Source organism: Mya arenaria, chromosome 10 (assembly GCF_026914265.1).
Source record: "Mya arenaria isolate MELC-2E11 chromosome 10, ASM2691426v1".
Taxonomy (NCBI): Eukaryota; Metazoa; Mollusca; class Bivalvia; order Myida; family Myidae; genus Mya; species Mya arenaria.
The window spans coordinates 72,793,878-72,815,597 of NC_069131.1; the positions used below are offsets into that span (position 1 = coordinate 72,793,878).

Consider the following 21,720-nt stretch of genomic DNA (forward strand, 5'->3'; position numbering starts at 1 on the left):
GTTAAATGCAATGAAGTTTTGTGGATAATAAATCTAGGATTCGTCATGGCATGTGTCTGATGGGGGTCTTGTTTTATTATATATAAACTATGCAGATTCCTCTATTTAATCGAAAGAACCGTGACAAATGACACCATCAATGTGTGTACTATATTCAGTCAAAAAACAGTTGTATAAGCAAATCCATCCCGTTCATTGAATGTAAAAATCCATTCTGGATGTTGTCGCCATGTTTAATTAGAATTTAATGGTGAGTTAGTTCACCATTGAACGCATCCACTAGGTTTTTTATAACAAGCATTTAAGCCGTCTGCAATATTGTCAATGACCTATCTTAAAACTGTATCATCAACGACAACACATACCACCGACACGTTTAGAGATTTCTCAAAGTAAAAATAAATGGTTTATGACATTATTTCTAATCTGCTTTCATAATAAATTAGCACAAAAATGTTATTTTCTTGCAATATTCTGTTTTGCTTGTTTCTGTAGTTTTTCATATAAATATTAATGGTTTCGAAGACCTACCAGCCAGAATATGTTTGGTTGGCCTTATAGTTATTTATGATCGCCTTTTGGCTCTTGCCAGCTGCTGTAAACATGATGCCATGTTGTTGATGTTTAGTACTGTTAGCAAGCAGTTTGTTGATGTTTAGTCTGGGTGGTCATTAAAACATTGCCACAGGGAATTGACCGCTGGTCAGTGGTATCGAACTCCAGACTGGATGGAAATGACTTTACCAAGAACTTAACTCACACTGTGATGTTTGTTATTTGCAGAATATTGTGTTAACTTACGGCCGTTACTCATGCAAATATGATATGACTCTGATCCTGAAAATTATACTCTTGTAAATCTTTAGGGGAAGATTTGTTTTTGTAAATGATGCTTTGCACTTTGCTCTCCCTTTTGATGGTATATTTGAGTCATCTTGGACACGTCTACCATCAGTCCCAACACTTTCCAGACCGTTTACGAATCAAAGGTTTTGACATTCGAACCGCGCGAGATGTGGTAATTGTAGTATTCAACCCAGTGTATAGGGGGCAGCATCTCTTAAATCTTTAAGGCTTGTGATTTCGTGGGTGCCAGTTCGACGAATCTCCTTTTAGCGATGGTTTATGAGAAGATCTGATGTCTGACACATAAAATGGATCATGTCTGCTAGATATGGACGCTTTTGCTTTATTGTTTTATGCTGATTCTTGAGTTTCTCTCATTGTGTGTATTGACATTTCTTTACGGAGGTTCTTTATATACATTCAGCATTAACCAATATTGTTCTTCTAAGCCGGATATTTGCTTATATGTTTGGATATTGAGCTTGTCCCTGAACGGTTTTCATTGTTTTATTGCAATACGTATTAACTGCGTGTAGCATTCGTCTTATCCAAATTAACCATGCATGACCAATCCCTATGTTACTATATATATATGTAGATAAGTTCGCGTTCAAAATGGCGACTAACCCGTCCTTAATAACATATATACCTAGAGCATGAGTTTATCAATAGGTCACAATTGCGAATATGAGATATTTTGTAAACGGCTACTTGCTATATATGTGTGCATGTTAAAGGCAATGACGAATATTCTATTTATAGTGCAAATGTTTCTATTTATAGGTCACAATGGCGAACAGGGAAGCCGCAGAAAAGGCGTGTAAAGACCCCAACCCAATAATAGATGGCAGAAAAGCAAATGTAAATCTAGCCTACCTAGGAGCGAAACCAAGAGGTATATTTTTTATCATAACATCGTCAAATTGATCAGTCGCAGTTGTCAATCAAACAATCAGATGATCCATGATAGGTCTTAATGTAAAAAAACAACAACACATGGTTGCATTATCCAAAAGATTAATGAAACATCGCCAAACGATATCGAAAGGTTTCAATTTTTGCTTTTGTGACTGGTCAATTACATATTTCTTATAATTCAAAATAATAAATATAGAATATATATTGAAAAACGTAGTACAACTAAGTTAATTTTACACCATTTGTAATAATTATCCATGCAGGTCTGTCGGGAAGAGGTTTAACCAGAAACGTTTTGGTATATTAAACACGACTGTCGTGATTACGTTTTTACTAAATAACCTATTAAATCTAGTTTAAGATGACCATTTTTAATTAAACAACATGACTGTGTGGTATTCCAGGAACAAATCATTATTTTCTGTTTTCACTTACTTAGTAATTTGAAAAAAAGAAAACTAACCCCGACAGGTCAGATTCCGGTTGTACATTTCCATCAAATTAATGCTTCAAACCATCCATAAACACATCTTAACACAATAACCCAGAAACACATGCTAGTTATTATAAAAACGCCAAATGATTTGGTTATAGACATGTACATTGTTTACCTTTTACATCCCATTACCGTTTGATTACACACAGACTGGCAATAAAATATTCATTATTTCGCACTAAACCCTGACTTTCATCCCGTGTAGACGCTTGGATTTTTTACAGATTAAACATGATGAGCGAATGAGATAAGCATAACGATGTGATTTATGTTTTCGTAACGCGTGTAACAGCCTCTTGTACCGCCATGTAACTGCTTTTTCTCTTTGTAAGAATAATCGGAGTTTACTTTATTAACCCTATTTTCTTTCGTCAAGACGTGCAAAGTGCATATATAATAATTACTGCTCCGCCATTTTGACTAGGCGCGTGCTGAACATCTGCATCATACACTAGCGTTTTATTCCCCAATGTTATTGGCTTAGCGTAATGATTTATCAAGACAAACATTTTTTCAATTACCTTTTTTCTCTTTGAAGCATTATAACATGAAATGATTAGACTGTATTGTCTAATGCCTGCTTTTTTGTTTTCCACTGGGACCAATTATAATAAATCATAACTAATCGAGCCTCCATGACTGGAGAGTAAGTCAATAACGGACTTTTTCATCCTCCACGACTGAAGAGCTCTTAATGACGATGTTTATTGATCTTTCGCACTCTTGACCATCTTCCATTGTTTCATTCTTGTTTTTGAGGGTCTTTGACAAGGTAGATTAGTGTCCTTTGTGTACACAAGTATGCCAATAAATGGATGATTTGCTCCTTTGACCGTCGATGGGTTAAATGGGGTTACTGGGTCTTCAGTGTCGCTATTTTGGGTCCGTGGTTACAATTAGGAGCAATAAATTAAATATATCATTGTTCTTTATTTATTTAGGTACTCTTAGTTTAATATTTGATCGCAAATAAAATTATCACTTTATTTTAATTGTTTTGATTCAATGAAGAAATAATACCATTTCAAAACCGCGGTAGATTTTAAGGCATAAGACAGTTTATTGCACTTATGCTGACGACCTAGAACATCCTTATCATCAGAGACATACTTAAGAACATGTATGAGGGTGATAAAAATGAATATTTACCTACATTTGCTATAACAAGAAATCTGTATCAAAACAAAGCACTATTTCGCGCTAAATCATGTCAAATTAGAGGTTTGACATAAAGCTTCTGATTGAAACAGCTGAGCGCCATGTCAAACCACTATCGCTCCGAATGTTTCAGTAAAAATAATCATTTTATCTCCCCCAACTACCCTTGAATTAAAACAAATGTTTTTCACCTGCTGGTGTGCCTTCTCGCTAGGTTTTCTATCGCGCAGATAAGCATCCAATCGACTGTTGTTTTCATTATGTTGTATTGTTATAAATGATTTTATATTTCAAATTGTTTACGTGCTATGCGAGTGCAAACACGGATATTCGAAAAATTTGAATAAAAAAAAATGTCTAGAAACTTTGATGAAAGAACAGATCTTCCGCAAACTTTGGTATCGTCTACAGAGCCCAAACATCACATTGACACTTATTCATACATTGTCGAGTCATAAGGGGACAAATTATAATTTATTATGACATGTCAGCTAAACTTCTGATACAAATGAAATACAAATATTGTATTGAAAAACGACACTTGGTGTTGTAATAGGTACATTTGTTATGAAAAATATATGGAAATATGTGAAAACAAAAAATAAACTCATGCCATGGTCAAATTTAATGAGTTTTTCTGTGTACACCACCCGTTCATTTATAGTGAAACATCAGCTGTTATTTGATTTGGGTATTAAGTTCAAAAGGAGCGTTTATTAATGTTAAAAATGCAGATTAGATGGTCAGATTGGTTTCATTGTTTGGAGAACTAAATGTGATGGAGGTTTCGTCCCGAAGTGCTACTTTTTACGCATAAAGGATTAAAAAGCAAACCCTAGGGCTCTTCCTCATAAGTCACAGCATACCAAAAAGTTGTATTCTGGCTTTGTGGTAATGTAATAAAGACCAACAGCTGGTTATTTCTGACACACAAATATACCGAAGTCTAGCCGACGGAAGGCCTAGGTTCAAAGTTTTGTCAATATTTACAAAACAAAATTTCATTTCAAGGCGGTTAAAATGTATTGATGTTTGGCAAGTTTCGTTTACTTTGCCGACTCGGTCAACAATGATTGTAAAGGTATTCAGCCAGCACCATTGATTGACTTGCTGTGTAATTATTACATTGAAAAGGGGGTCATTTTAAAAACTTGGAGCTCACGTAAAATGATGTATCTTTTTCTTTTCAAATTGATTCTTTTTAATTCTGAAAGGAGCCTTACAGCCATACAAGAAAATATGTATTGCTCCACATGATGAAACACACTGACACAAAACATAGTTGACACCCAGTGGTTTGCAATGTGTTATTATTTGTTTTGTTTCTTTTTTTGTTGTCTTCTTTCTTTCTTTACTCCGTCTATATTCATGAAGGGAATGGGTAAGTATACAAACACCTAGGATAAAAAACCTTTTCCCCCATTTATAGAAATATATAAAACTGAAAAGCAAATCATTGTTGAATTGGAATTTTTTTGTTATGAGTTATTGCCAGTCTGTGTTAATTCCAGCGTAGATTGCCATTGACATTCGAACAAAATGAACGTTTTAGCGTATTTGTCATTAAGTTTGAACAAAATGAGCGTTTTAACGTATATTGCCATTAAATATGAACAAAATAAACGCCTTTATCTGAAATGAGAACTTTATTTTGATATTAATTTGGACCACAGTAAACTTTGTTTTGTCGATTCATTTACATCAGGGTAACTGATTTTTTTTAGCCGAAAGTGTAAATATGTACAGAACTGAGTGAATTTTGCCGAAATTAATTAAGCATTATGAAAAGCTCGAGTGACAAAACATTTAATAGATTCACATAATGTATTGAGAAATGAGATGTAAAATGTTTACTTTATACTTTTCATGTCTGCTTTTGAAAATCAATTGAATCCTTTTATAGTATTAGAGCGAAAACACATTAGTTTGCCGTCCATTGAAATATTATAAATATTATGAAAGGAAATGCAGTGATTAATGTTGTGTTCAATGGTCCCTGTTTACCTGACCGCGATATGAGCGCTGTAATTCTTACTTAACTATTGAGTGAGAAGAAAACTATGGCATTTTTTTCATTTACATTCACAAGCCAGCACATCTGAGCATTGTATAGTGTGTATGTCATGTTTTCATTTCTCAAACCAACTCCATTCATAACATGTTTGCTTACTCTAACAATCGCAGAGTCCGAGAGAGTAGAACATGACAATAGAAATCGCACCATGTTTTAATAATTGTGCATTTCAACCAGGATTAACTTTGAGTTATTAAAATATTATTTTCATTCAAGATAAGTGGCCCGTTTTCGGCGATTTAAAAAAACACGCTTATTTGACTTAAAACACGATCGTTTTCTGTCCAGTAAAAGCAAGAAGTCTTGTTTAAATGCACAATACGCCAGAATACCATCAAACTTAACAGTTGTTCAATGAATCCACTTCCCTGTGAGTTTTTCATCACAAAACGGAAGTTAATGTTTCTTTTGACATGCGCAGTAGAACACTTTTACGTTTGATGGTTATTGGCTGTTCAATTTCAACCCCTGCTAACTACCTTTCATCCGTGACACGTTTTTCGTATGTTTTAATTACAGCTATTCCGCTTGCTATTAAAACAGGAATCCCCGGAGTTCTCCCTGGACAATATGGGTGAGTGGAAACTTTACTTTACCCGCCCGTTTTAACATTATTGAATTGTTTATTTGAATAACTTTAGTTCTGAAAAACGTCATCAATATTGATGTCATCCGATGGGTTTTAATGGTTGTATAGTAATTAGAATTAATTATACTAATTGTTTGTTTTAAATGATCAAATATTTTATAAAACTCATTGATTATTTCATCAACATTTTGTAGAACTAAATATTCTCATTGTTACCCTATCTGCGTTGTACTGCTTGTTCATGAACGTCGGGTTTATATCTCATGAACACGGTAACCATGGTAACGAAATTGCTTATTTGCATGTTTCATGGAATTATGCTAAATGTGTTCTGTGGCTAAGATTATGTCTAAGGAAACATTTCACAAAATTTGAACACAAATCCTTACCAAGCCTGACTGTACTTGGAATGTTTCGAATGTTTAGAACTAAACCCCAACTTTAAAACGTGCGGAATTGATTACTTCAAAGAGACTTGATATATTTGAACAGAACCTAATGAAATCCTTTGGGAACAAGATAATATTGGGCATTTTATTTGACTGGGACTCTTAGAATTCTCTTAAACGTAAACATGCTGTTTGACAAATATAAATACAACCCAGAATTCCAGAGAAATTAAACAAAACATTGGCGGCTGCATTATTTCAATATTTTTTCAGCACCATTATTACTCATTCTCATAATACGTTAGATATATTCAGTTATAAGTAAAATTTGTAACATTTATTATCAACTTGTCACATGTAGTCACTTTTTGGTAAAATTATTAATTGTTTTGTTATGTTAGAGATCATCCAAAATGGCCGGCTTCGATACATGTCACATGACTCGCACGTGACTAGAATTCAACATGGCGTCCAAAGGGCGATTATTTCGGAACAACTGTACACGGTAGAGTTCTAAAGAATTTTAGAACGCCGTTTGAGTTGAAGTGATTTGAATACATTTGTAGTTTGTTTTTTCATCATTTCTATTCTACTGCTTGACAAGTGTGAGTTTTAATGTGAACTGAGAAAAAGGCATTAGTTTTTTCTATTGGCTGCAAAAATCACTCTGCCGTGAAAGTTTATAGTGAAGTTTTATTTTCATTTGCATTACATATTATTTTTAATTCCCGTTTTTCGTGTGGTCATACGAGATTGCAGTGAATGTTCTGGCACAAAGTATCATTCCGTTGAATCAAATTTTGTGAAATTTTTCCTACTAAGCACAACACTAACACGATTTTGAGCAGTTATGTTTTCCTGTTTGTAGTTGTTACGAAGTAGTTCGGCATTCTCCGTTATGTGTTCATGCAGTGTTCGGAAGAATTACGGAAAATGCCGATCAACAGTTGTTCTTAATTTGTTTCCAATACTTTAGTGATTTTCAAAAGCTAGTATTGTATCAAACTTTTATAGAAAAAAACTGACCTGTAATTCTCTTATATCGTAAGCAACTGTATATAAGTAAAAGGCCAACATATCGTTAAATATACAAAAATGGAAGAAACGTTTGAAAAACACCAGGTTTTCAGTTCGCATTGTGTGACTATCTATGTATTCGGAAAGATGTTTGATAGACATGGTATTTGGGTCTGTAGAGATCCGTTATCGCGCAGCTAACTCGAGGCATCAGTTGTTGTAATACATCAACTTTCAGTTTTTCTGCGAGATATCATTTCTCATTTCAAATTGAAGATTTTTTTCGAGGGGGGAAAAGAATTGGTGTAATCTCCAGTGCACGTCAACAATTTATCAATATAAATAATCACATTTTATTTACTCGTATTGGATATCCGTCAGCATATAAACATGGTACAGATGGTTTATTGTGTGTAAAAAGGCTTAATCCGCATTCATGATTTCGTTGCTGAACATGGAATGATCATGTTGAAACATGTGTTAAACCTGAAATATCAAATATTTTCTTTCAAAAACTTTATGCACTGAAAGACAAAACCTTTTATTTATTTAGTAATAAATCAATGGACGCACTCTTTCAGTTAATAACGCGCAATACAAAGAATAAAACGAAAGTGAATGGAACCCAAAGAGCGTTAAATGGCTGGCATTATGTACAGCATAATAGATTAGTACGCTTGTTGTCTCCCTAATCAATGAGGCCAGACATAGAACGTTGGTCGTTGATTGAATTCTTTTATTATAAAATATGAAATTGTAAAATGTTGAATTATTAATATTCTGGAGAATTGCGCACTCTATAATTTCCCAGTCCTACGAAGGTATTTGAATTGAGTGAGTTGTTTACAATTGTAATTTAAACGCTTTTCGCTGTTCAATATTCATGTCTAAAGAATAAATGCTAAAGAATAAATACTTAACAGCGAAACCAATTGATTCCACTATCGGAATCTTCTTTCCATTTGTCTGTCCTTTCAGAAATAATTGATATTTTTCGTAGACTCTCATCAACTGCATATTGTTTCAACTATGATCAAACTTCATCACAATTATAGGATGTCTTATTTCTGTAAATAACGACCGGTATCCCGGGAGCGTCCGGCAAATAAACGTCAAACACTCAGCAGGTATTTTTTATCTATGATATCTGCCTCAAAAATCGAAAGATTAGCAGCTTTCCTGACAGTTTTATGTATTCGATTCTGTAGTCAGTCATCGTAGATCTCTAACAAGCTCAATGCACATTATATTAACTATTTACGATGAAGCATGGCCACCCTTAACAGCAATCACAGGAAATAAATACATGATTTTTTTTTTATTTCACGGTGTTTTCAATAATAGAACGAACTGCTAAGGGTTCAAATGAAACAATCATCGAAATTATCACGCAGTTATTGGTCAAATACCTTAACATACAATGAAATTAAACAAATGCACATTGTTTTATAGTGTTGTTATATTCTTTTCTGCTGATAAGCCCACCGACAGAGTGAAAGTTTTATTTTTTACATAACATACACAGGCATATCTTAATCCTATGGTATTTGGGTCTAATACCTCAATAAACAATAAAAAATCACTGTAAGCTCAGCCCACTTAGTAAAAATTTGATTTACCATACCACAAACTGCCATATTAAAATCATATACAAGAATATCTCTCTGCTCTGGCTTGTAAAGGATTCCGGATTAAAATGTATACCCCCACCATTCCCTACCTAGCCTTAACGTATCTGTGTTCAAACAAGCTTATGCTTTACAGCTAAGATTATCTTAATCTTAATAATCCGTATCAAAGAGCTGATGATCATAGAATTTATACAAACCCTCCTACCTCATGGTTCCACAAAGCTTGTTTTTTTAACCTTTAATTAATTAATTGGTTGTACTAGTAGTATTCATAATTAAGTTAATGCATACAATGTATTTTTGTTTCATACAATTAATATTCAAGGGAAATAAATTACGAACCACGAAACGCTGAACCAAATAAATGTCTACCTGCTTATAAGTTATTGTATGTCAGACCACATATTGCAATAATTGTAATAAATTCGTAATAATGTTGTAATGCGCTTCACTAGTACATGAAAGCATCCCAATTTTACTTTTGTGAATACTGTTCATGTCATACATTTTCGTCTTGTCAAAAATGAGATGTATGCTGTGATATACTACAGGTTGATATGTTTATTTCTGTTATGAAATATTATTATTCCTACTCTCGATTATTCAGGTACTACTAGCGTTGTTTTTCTTGGCATTTGAAGAATTGACCTAAAAACCTGTCAGAAATCCAGGCTTTGTTTTGGAAATATAACTCCTAAGTGTTTAGTAAATGAATCCATCAGACCAGACTGTTAAACAAATAATCCGCCATCTCTAGCGTTTACATAAAGGAGTGTTACCTTATGAGGGGAGGAGTAGCACTCGATATATTGGATTATCGAATAATACTGAAAATTTCATGACAAGACAATTTGTAAGCACAGTCATTCGTACTCGTTACATATCGTCCTCATGTAAACTCGCACTACTGCCACTGTATTTGTATGCAATTGTATTTTGAGTACATGATAATCCAATCTTGAAGAACTATCCACGGCTTAGATTGTTTACTTACGAATAAGAAGAGAAAGCGTGAATGATTGAAAACATATCAAAATGTTTGTTTTTCATGTATTAACGCAATATTATTAAGAATTTCACTCTTTGATGACCTACGTAAACCGACAATAGAAAATATATATTGGAAACGACGGATTATGTAAAATACTATTTAATGGTGACATATGTGTTAGTTTTATTCTCCTTACAGATCTGTTCATTCTTCATAGCTCGCAAAAAATGTGTTTCCTGTCAATGCTTCGTCAGAAAACAAATTTAAACCTGACTGTTTACAATAATTTCGAGAGAAGTTGCGTGACGTCTTTTCATCAACACCAGCACGTCTGAGCAGACGTCAAATTGAATATCATACACAGTGGAATAACATTTCTAGAAAATATCCGTTTCTACATGCGAACAAAAAAACTTTAAATTTAATAGTACAGTATGAACTACTTCTTGTTGTTAACAGTTACATTTGATCATTTATTGATATTTCAACGTCTCTAATTTTCTTAAGCCATGAAAAACCTTCCTCAAAACAGAGGTCAGTCTTTGACCATTAATGTTTGTACCTCGAAACAGGTCTGTATGGGAAAAACAATAACTGTCCTGCTACCTTGCCCTTGACCAGCGGTCAGTCAGATGCAGTTATGATGAACGCTGCCAGCCCAAAGAGCCGATATAAATATCATTTCTCAGATTTCACTTTTGGCACGCTAGCAAGATTGTATCTTTAGTGGGGAAGCGTTAATGTGATGATATGTTTGCTATTTAAATCTTATAAGCCCTAGGGTTGTTTTGCATCGCGTCGGCTGCTGTGATCGTATACGTTGATAGCGTCTCCACGTGCCGACACTCGTAATTTGACTATTTAACGCAAGTTGTCCAGATTCAAGATTTGAAACCCAGACTTTAATCACTTCTCTCAACGACTTGTTTAATGATGGTATTGAATTTCCCAAATCCAGTCTTAATTGCATTTTTAAAAGATACACAATTACAAAATAACCGAGCGAAGAATGACTTGAATTAAGCGTACTATGAAAAAGTCACGAACACTTCGCTGAAAAGGTCAACATGCCTTCAAGTAAAAGGGAATTTGAGAAATAAAACCAGATTGTTTGTGTGTTGTTAGGCTACTGCCGCTGACTTATGGCCATGTTTTTTACTTCATAAAAAAATTGAAACAGCAATACATGAATGCACCTACTCGAGGCTGAACCTCTCACATAACGCGACATGGCTTGATAGAGACGACTTCGATGTTGGGATCTATACAGACATTTTTTTGCTAGGGTTGACCTTAGGATTCTCTGGGGCTAATGTAAAATCAATCAAGGTCATTTAACGGCGTCTGGGCATTGATTGTAATGGCCCTGTTTTGATTACAGTTAAACCCCATCCTATTTTCCGGCCTTTGTTTTAATTGTCCGATAAATTAAGTTAATAATTAAGCACTCGTTTCATTACAAGGAAAGAGAGTTTAATTTATTGCGAAGTATTGAATATCTAAGGATTTGTTGTATTCTTCTGTCCCGTGGCAAGGTTTATTCGATCAGATGTTAAACAAAACAACTTTGTTGAAATTATCGTTACTGTTGTGTCGCTATTGTTTAATCCATAACACACTGCGCCAGTGCCAGGCAATTGGAAATTGCATTAACACAACTATTTCGCTTTCGTTAAATGTATAACCACAAGATTTTCAACATATTTCGGAGCATCCTAAATGCGATTCACAGTGCCGTGTCGACCATATATCTTATTCGGAATGTCTAGGTTTCCATCAGAATAATGACAAGTATTTCGATTTCTGGAGGTCCACATTTTTCTGAATTTAAAAAATCCCGCAACTTGTCCACTTCTATAATAACATATTTTACTCAGATCACACCTGAGTGTGGGAAACTGTATTCTAAAGCATTTTCCTTCTATTCTATCGCCATAGAAACGCTATATTGTACCTGTGACTAATTAATGCGAATATGACAGGTATTTCGTTTGGAATCATTTCGAAGCCAATGTCGTTCACATGTAGGAGAACTCGCGGCGCCATTAGCTGAAAGTATGAGAAATTGTTTAGTATTTGAACGTTATGGTGTGCTAGAAATTCATTTGACTCGAGGTGCATGTCTTAAACATCAAACGCTCTGATGTACACATCTAACCCTGGCAATGAGGCGTGATGGTCGGGGAGGGTGCATTCCATGTATGTGGAACTAGCTTTACAGACGAGATGACAGACCCTTCCGGCATCTATGTGATTAAAATTGATTCAAAAATAATTATAGTAAAAACATATTAATTATAGATGATGATGATGATGATGATGATGATGATGATGATGATGATGATGAATATGATGATGATGATGATGCTGATGATGATGAATAATGATGAATAATGATGATGATGATGATGATGATGATGATGATGATGATGATGATGATGATGATGATGATGATGATGATGATGATGATGATGATGATAAACGACGACGACGACGACGATGTCCTTTGCATAATATCAATATAGCATAAAACACAAGTTAATATCTAATCTTCCTTAAATTAAAGTTAGCTGACAGCTGAGGGTCGAAAAGTCGATGTATGTAGATTACGAGGAGTCGTTTGCGAAGCCTTTAAATAAATACCGTCCCGCTGTTATGAAAATAAATTAACTCTCACGGATCACCTCAACCTGTCTTTAGTCAATAAAAAATTTCAATAACCCGCTACTTTTTGAGAGGTCCTTTACATGAAGAGTTGCAAAACATGATTGGTCGAGGTTTTCTTTGGGATAATATATGCATCCAGTGACATCAGATGTGCAAATGTTCGTTTGTTCTCCGTGAAACAGAGCTATTTTAAGATTTCCGCCATTTATTATCATCAAGGGTGACAAATTTATAGATTTTAAAGACATACTAAACCCGCATGACAGACGAAGTATCTGCAAATGTCAGAAAATGTACAATGAACAAACACTATGATTTTGTAATAACGACACCCCCTAGAACGATCAAACAGGTTGTAACACTTTAAAAGCAATATATGCTGAATTAAACAACTGAAATATGTTTGATAATGAGAGTATTATAAATTTAATTCTGTTTTCAAAACATGTGGATGGACAAAATTCATCTGAAATTCCATGGATAGTTTTTTGGCATTAAAAAGATTATGTGTTTCGTGTTCTGTGATGTTTGAATGAAAATAGATTGATTTTAAGCCTGTGTTTGTTGAAACGTGTCATGAGGGAGTTTTAAAAATTTTATATTGTGTTTTTCATATAGGAACCACACTACAAAATTATGAGGAAAAATATTATTAATTTTATACTTGAACTACCCCCCTTGTAGTAGTTTTTTCGTCTATTTGAAGTTGTTTGAGGTACACGCGAACCATTTTTATCGTCAATCATTTAGTTTTTTGTTTGATTTAATAAAAAATGACAAATATTAACCATTGAAAATTTAATTCCATTCACTTTCAAATAATAAGAGATACAATTTCAGATCCTTCTTTAATCGATAAAATTCTGAAGAGGCTACAGAATGATTTGAGCTGCTAAACCTGATTTGCGTATTATTGGGCTGTCAGTTTTAATAAGGAAAACATATTTTCACAATACCTCCAAAGAGAGAACTTTAGATGCCGGAAGGTGCAAATGTTTATAACGAGGACAACAATATTCCTGAAGATTGATAACAAGTCTCGGTGTACGTACTTAAGCACTCGTGTGTGGTACCACAGGGGTCTTTTTCTAGTCACCCTTTAATGGACTGTCACAAAATGCTGTCATTTTAGAAAAGAAAAAACAAAGCCACTTCAATAGCAGAAAAGAAGTTACTTTATTGCATAATTATCAGTCATGGTACAATTTCAGCTCATGTTTTATATATTATATATCCTAAAAAACTTTCACTACATTCTGAGGTCAGTAGAACTGTTATGTCATTATTTAATATTAATATGGTACACATAAAAGAACTGAAAAGTGAACATAATAGATAAAGAATATTCAGTTCAGTTCTTTTTTTTTAAATAAATAAAATCACAACGCGTCTGTCGCTTGAGTATGTTCAAAACTTAAAAGTTTTGCAGTTTGTTTTTAAAGATATTGAGGGAATGAAATCTGAAACAAAGGAGAAAGCCTCGAGATGAACGACTTCAAAGAGGCTGATATCCTACAAAAAACAGTCTTAAAAGGCAGGACGGTCCTGTTTCTTAACTCCATGCTTTTCATTTTCTTTAGAACCGATTATTCACTATTATGCCAGGTCTTATCAAGCCGATATCTACTCTCATTACAGGTTTAAGTTCCAATTAAAGACCCTTAAGTTTTTATTCAAGGTATATATCAGTATTAGATTAACAGCTGATAAGTCTTCGCGGGAACAGCGTATTTTACTTTCAATTGTGTTTGAACAATAGCGTTTGTAAGATATCAAATAGTCGACCAAGCCATTTACGTATGAGAATTCGTACTTTGCTTTAGAGTAATTGAAATAAAATTTAAAAAAATACAAATAATTTTATGATATTTGATTCTTCATTTAATGGATGATGAATGATTATTCATATGCAGGTAATTATAATTTACAAATTCGATGACTCAAGTTTGACGGTCTGGCATGTCCTATTAAAGGGACGTAACTGTGATAGAAAGGTGATTTAAGTAAATCCTGCACATGTAGATCGTATTAACTCGAAGTTCAATTTCAATGATAATCCCTTTATACGTCATAACAAAGAAAATACTAGATTAAAGGCTTGCATTTCCAGCATGTAGACTTTCAAATTATTTTAATCCAGACACTGATCTCTCTTCAGCTTAGACTGCAAGTCTTATTTCGTGCTGGATACAATTGCGGACATAGATAATCCGGATAAGTAGATTATTAGGTCCAATTAGGGTCAGTGGTAATTTACACTGCGCAGGGGTCAACGCATGATTACGTGGACTCTTGGAAGTAGTTTAGATATTTTAATAAATCATGACAAAAGGAAATAGTCTGAGCACAATAATTCAAAGGGATCAATGTCACAATTGCTCGGAGCGTTATTAATCTTGAAATACCCTTAAACAATCAGGATGTATGTAGCACAACGTCAAGGAAAAAAATATTTGGAAGGGGGCTGTTTTTTCCCTTCAAGATTTGACTGGGATTCAGACAGTTTCAAACACTAAGTGTAAGCACCTGTCAAGTATAGACTAGTGCCGTCGAAACATGAAACCAACACCATACCTTGCAGTCGATTGTTTGACCCCCGGTCACCGCTCTGACAGGAAATTAAACTTTCTATTCACGGAGTACCGGTAACCGGCAACCGGAAGATAGTTGTATCGTCAGGATTCAAATAGCCAAAATGACATTTTAAAAATCTACGGAAATTGCATATTCAAGTTATCGATAAGTTTTTGGCAAATAAAAGCAGATGTCTACTGGAGTGGTAATAATGTTGATAGACCTGTGAAATGTGCTAGTGTGCCATGTTATGTCCCATGAATGCTCTATTCAACACTGTAACTCGTTAGTTTTGCTAAGCGTATTAGTACTTGTATAAATCTTCAAACAAATTTAAATGTTTGCAATACGCTAAATTATCATGAGTTTGACACGGAGTGTTTACTGCTCTAAAATAAAGCAGCGGTAAAATGGAAATGTAAATTTTTCACGACTATTTTCCTCTACATGTACATGCATATACAGGCATTTTTACCAAAGAAGGCAAATGTTTAAGGTTGTTTTAAGCAAGATAAACGTATTGACAAATGAAATTCCTAGATCCTCTCCTTTGGCCGATTGTTCAAAATTGTGTTAAAGTTAACAACGTGATTAAGAACTTCGTTGTTAACTTAAAATGTAAACTGCGTATGTATACATTTGAATAAAACAAGTACCGATGGAATAGTTGTCCCAAATCTTGTTAGAAACACTGCATATTACAACTGTATTTATTAAACTTTAGAGAGGTTAAGATTTTACAGTTAACAACGATGACGTAAATAACTTTGTTAACCTTAAGAAAGTTCTGAACAATCGGCTCAATTGTCTCATTAAATTGTCCGACTGTAAATGGTTTATAATAAATTTAATTTCATAACAAATTTCAATCCTTCACTGTTTATACACGGAGTGTTCAATGCAATTCCACTTCTAGTTACACTACAAAAACAATACATAGAATTTGTTTGCATTTTGATACTAGTAATTATCTTTTAAGAAATGCATCTAGATCTTCCAAATATGTTTGGGTAGCTGTCTTGCGATAGAATTCGTTGTCATGTTCGGAAGTATGATATAGCAGTTCTGAAATTCCTACCACTGCAGACCGCGTTTCGAACATGTTAGTTTGTGGGTTACAATGAAGAGAAAAACAAACAATGAATAAGCTTTTGCAAGCATGGCCAATATATTTGATAAAGTATGAGTTGAACTTATTAAAACAACTTCCACGCCTTAAAAACTGCCGAATCATTTTGGCTGAAATAAATGTGCTCCAAGATTACTCCACATGCATGCTCCGGATTATCACCCTTTGTGCTGCTTATTAAATATAGTCCCTGAAGACTTAAACGTTGTATTATTGCGCCGTGAAGAAAGTGGTAATATTCAGTGATCTGTTTTTTAATAAATACCCAGAGATATCTTCGTGGGTGATTTATTACTGGCTGGTTATATTCAAATGTGCACCGATATAACTATATGGATTCCATTCTACGCAGACATACGCAATAAACCATCTGTACACCTCCGATTCATCACTTTTATTATTCATTTTTTTATTTACCTAAATAAAATTGCAATAAATAATGTCGTACACTGATAGGATTGTACCTCTTGTCGAAAAAAATCTTGCAAAATCTCAGCATCAGCGGACTACTTTTTGTATATCTTTTTGCTACTTCTTTTGCCAGCGTCAAACCTACTATTCCTATTAAAGGCGATGTATGTCTATTCGCTGAAGCATATCGCATGTCCTCACATACTCTCGGCTTAAAAGACTGAACATAAACGGATTACTTTTTCTGTTTCAGCATTCCACAGTACCTGTATCCCTCCGCGTATATGACAGCGGCAACAGCGCCCTCCATGTTGACAGCGAACGCCATGCAGGCCTTACAATCCCCTCTCTCACCGACTGGTAAGCTTCCGGTTCTCGAGTTACTGTAGCAACGGTGCAATTTAAAAAGAATGATCTGATTGGTTGATATCTGGTCGTTTTTATACATGCATAATACAAACTTCAATATATCTTTGATAATTTGCGTCTTTGTTAAACAAAATGTTATTTTAATCATATATAATAAAGCATCCCAAACATGCGTACGTTAATCATTAAATATGTATTCTCTGTCCACTTGCAGGTCAGTTTATCGATTACTCGGCAGCGTACGGCTCACAGCTGGCCACAGCGGCGGGCCTCGAGGCGGCCGGATATCCTTACGTTAACGTCTCATCGGCTGGCCTCATGGCCGCCAGCAGCCCATACACGTACGCCGTCCCACAGCAGCTTGCCGCCGCTTCCGGTGCCTTCTACCAGCCGCAGCAGCTACAGGAGAGGATGCAATGACGCCTAAGAGCGCCTAGTGACCTAGATTTTCTATCACCGTCCCCAATCGCTTACAAAGACTATTAGAGCCAGCCAGACTGACGTTTGTAACGTTATCAAATGGAAATGTTATTTCATTACAATGGCATGAAATTTAGTTTCATTGTACATAAGAATAGGCAAAGCACATTTTGATCATGTTTTATCGGTTATAGTATTTTAATACCACGTCAGGTACTCATTTATTTAAGGCTAACACGGATGTGCCTGAAAACTAGAGAAAATTGGCAGAAAGTTGAAACTTATTATAAACGAAAAATGTTGGAATTTCTAAATAATTCATATGAAAGTACAACGATTTGGTTTAATACATCTTTTATCAATAGAAACAATAGTGATGTGGAAATTGTGATATTTATTCAATCATTGTATATATTTATATACTTTTTTTCTCAAATATTTATTCTATGCAACGATTTCAAGGAAAACAACTGACTGTTTTTAGCTTTTAAGAGTTTATAAAGAGGTAATTATGCAAAATTATTAATTGCAAACACGCCATTTTAAAAATATTTTAAGGAAGATAAGATTTGCTCATTATATATGTTTGAGTATAGCTGGCAGTGTATGATTGGACGCATGCCTGAGATTTTGTGTAATTTATTGTCACACTTGATGTTTAAATGAGGGAGGGAATGCGTCTCATACAAACGCAGGCTAAAAATGCCTTAACCGCCATTTTGATTTTTGAAAATTTAATATTTTTGGTTATACAAATTCTATTAAGCTGTTAGGTTTAAGACCACCAAAAAATGTTGTATTGATTTTGGAAATTTATTTTTATTTTTATTAAGATTGTTTGTACGGAAATGGTTTTGTTCATGAATGTAAGGGACTATCAATCACACTGACATTTCACTATAAGGATCCGTCCAGATTTGTAACCCATCATGTCGAGTTATTTTTGCTCGAAAAGCGGTCCATGTTTAGTTTGCCAGTCATTTCTTTTACATTTACGTAATGTGTCGATCGTTTACGTTGTCGTTTACGAGTCTTTCCGGAAATACACGAGTGGTTACGGATGATCATTTTATTTATAGAATGTCTCAATCCGGCAACCAATGATAGGTGTTTAATTTATGAAATGGAAATTATTTTAAATTCATATAAATGGATTTATTTTGTAAATATTGTTATGTATGTATCTTTAATAATATAATTTATGTAATAAGTTATTACGTTAACATTGATAATGCTGTTGTACTGTATAATTATATATCGCACCATGTTCCCCAATGATTAATTGTTACATTCATCATTCTTTGACAAATGCGCCGTTAAAGTGCTATATGTTATGTTTTGCTTGATATAAATCTTTAGTTACTACTTCTGTAGAACAATTTCAGTTAGAAATAATGTCAAAAACTCGGAAAATACAGCAAAAACGATCAAATGAATCAAAATCAGTATTCACCTTCATTTGCCCTTTGCCTCGTTTTGGATTTTCCCGGAAATGACGTATGAGGTTAAGCGCAGTGAAGGGCATCGCCGTATAGTATTATTTAACTTAACTTGCACCTGTAATCTACTGTACAGCTACTCTTGTTTAGTTTAATTATTTCACGCACACTAAATTTCAATCTCACCTTCATCTGTATCCTCATTTTAACGGCGCTTTTTATTTATTATATTTTTAAAGAAAAACGGAACGGAAATGGTTTATAGTAGTGACCATTATTAAACATTTTGCTTTCCTAATTGTTAAAGCAGTATTCAGTATGTAAGCGACGTTCATATCTATGACGCTTAGTAAATTAAGCAAATTCGGCAGGGGTCGTCCGATAACGGCGATCGTCCGAGTGTTTCCGAAAATTGCCGATTGCTGTATGTATGTATTTAAGTAAATGTAAGTGCAAAAAGGGCAATTCACTGAATAAGGATTTGAAAAGCATGTGATTGATTTTTTTAACAGTTAAATTGTTTCTGACTTCAAGTATGGCGCCTGTTAGAAAAGAATCTCATTGTTTATCATCCGCCACCAGTTCAATATATTTAGTTTATTTTAAGGAGTTAGGGTATACAAAAATGACGTTTATATGCTACTTTTAAAGATACGTAGTTTTGTAGGTATTTAGATTCAGTTTCCTATAATTTATTAAGCCTTCGTGTATATTATTTTCTCAGCCATTCTCATAACGATATTCAACATCATTTTTATCAAAGTAAAAATATTTCGCCCAATATTGCGTAGTGAATTCATTTATCATTTTCGGTTTGAATTCTCGTAAAACGAGACCATTTCATTGTAGAAGAATGTATACTACACCATTGACAATATTATGTTCATAACAATTAATAGCTTTCATTTATTGTATGCGCTTCGCCTTTATACATAATTTATTAAATTGAACTTTTCAGCAGACTGCAATAGAAATCGGATATGAACTAATTCGGACAATTTTTAACAAAGAAGGTTTTAAACCGTTCAAAGTGATAATGGTACATAATAGTCAGGAAATTGTTGAACTATTTTTTAGATTTTATTATTTGTTACTTAATTTGTTGGTTTCAAACAGGACACAACACGTTGAACGGTTATTATTTGTTTAAAACAGTTTATTCAATGGCAATAGTGTTACGACAATCACCGTTAAGAATAGTATTAGTAAAATTAGATAACAAACTTCGTATTAACAATTTATATAATATATAAATAAGTATTTTGATTTGTTGTCACCAATTTAAGCATAAAGTAGAAGTTTGTACAAACCAAATGTTCACGTAGCGGTTACTTCCCCTTTCAGGTCTGTTGCCATGGTATCGTACATGTTAGGGGAGCTAACTGTGTCGGTAATTGGTTATCTAGAACTATTTGTTTGAAATGCAATTGTTCAGTGTTTTGTGGCGTTCAAGTTTGCTTTGGACTCGAAAAATGTGTGTTAAAAACGAGATTGCTCAAATTTTGGAAAATGTTGGCATAAAATTCAGATTTACATGGGATATTTTGTAAAAACCGTTCTTCACATTATAAACCGAATATTGTCATATCAATGTAATATTTTAACCATGTTATACGATGTTTATATGTAGTTCCACGTCATCATGTTGTTATCATTAATTTAAAATGTCATGTAATTTATGATGTATATATTTCCATAGTATTAGTTAAAAATGTTAGCTTACATAATGATATAACTTGAATCAAAACTTTATCATATTCTCCCAGTGTATTTTATATACTTATGGCAAGAATAAAATTTTCGGTCTTAAAAAAATTAATAGAATGTTCTCAGAAATACTCAGAACTTAATTTCAATGTTAAATGCCATGAACGCAAAATGAAAGAACCAGATAGTTTTGATAATGATAAAAGCAAATGTAATTATTATTTCTCCCTTGTATCATTTGAAATGTAGAAGATTTTCGTTCGGCAATTTCTGTTATTTCGGTCAGAATTTAAAACACACAAAACGGAAACGCATCACATTGATTCGTTAACTTACGAAACTCACGGAAATTGCCGAATAAAAATCTGACGTCATCTGATCATTACGATTCGGTAGAATCAAATATTATTATAATATATGTGCATAATCGGCGAGAAACAATAAGTCTATCGTTTAAATTTACCTATGTTAAATCATGAACAAGAAATAAATATAAAACAAACTTTCGTGAGTTGTTTTGCTTTTGCATGCGGTGAAATATTCTGGAACCGGATTTTGAAAAATCTCCAGGAGTAAATGAAATGCTGTTTTGTGATTGGTAGAAAATATACATTGTTCAAATAATGTTGACGAAGAACCATCTAACTTTACATTGGCACACAAAATAAAAGGGTAATACGTGAAACAATGGAAAATGAATTGGTTGTGTTTGAAATAAACAAACCAAATTGACGTACTGGAATTTGACCTATTTTGTCCATAACGTGGCCAGAACATGACTTTAAATACGTTCACTCTGAGTAGAGACCATGTTTGTCAAGCTATTGCAAAATCGTTCTTGTGACTAAAAGTTTAAGCACAAACGATCTTAGCTATGTCATTTGATACCAGTGTG

At 33.8% G+C, this 21,720-nt stretch overlaps 1 protein-coding gene across 2 annotated transcripts in view; it reads left to right on the forward strand.

Annotated features, from left to right (window-relative positions):
• LOC128205707 (RNA-binding protein 24-B-like) overlaps positions 1–21,327 on the forward strand; it is a 40,584-nt gene extending 19,257 nt beyond the window's left edge. The window contains exons 3-6 of one of the 2 annotated variants that reach the window (XM_052907609.1): positions 1,630–1,741; positions 6,012–6,066; positions 17,144–17,250; positions 17,474–21,327. In XM_052907609.1, coding sequence (XP_052763569.1) covers positions 1,630–1,741; positions 6,012–6,066; positions 17,144–17,250; positions 17,474–17,679 — 480 coding nt within the window. In that variant the 3' untranslated portion in view covers positions 17,680–21,327. The remainder of the gene's footprint in view (positions 1–1,629; positions 1,742–6,011; positions 6,067–17,143; positions 17,251–17,473) is intronic. The other variant, XM_052907610.1, reaches the window with a different exon arrangement.
• The last annotated feature ends 393 nt before the right edge of the window (positions 21,328–21,720 follow it).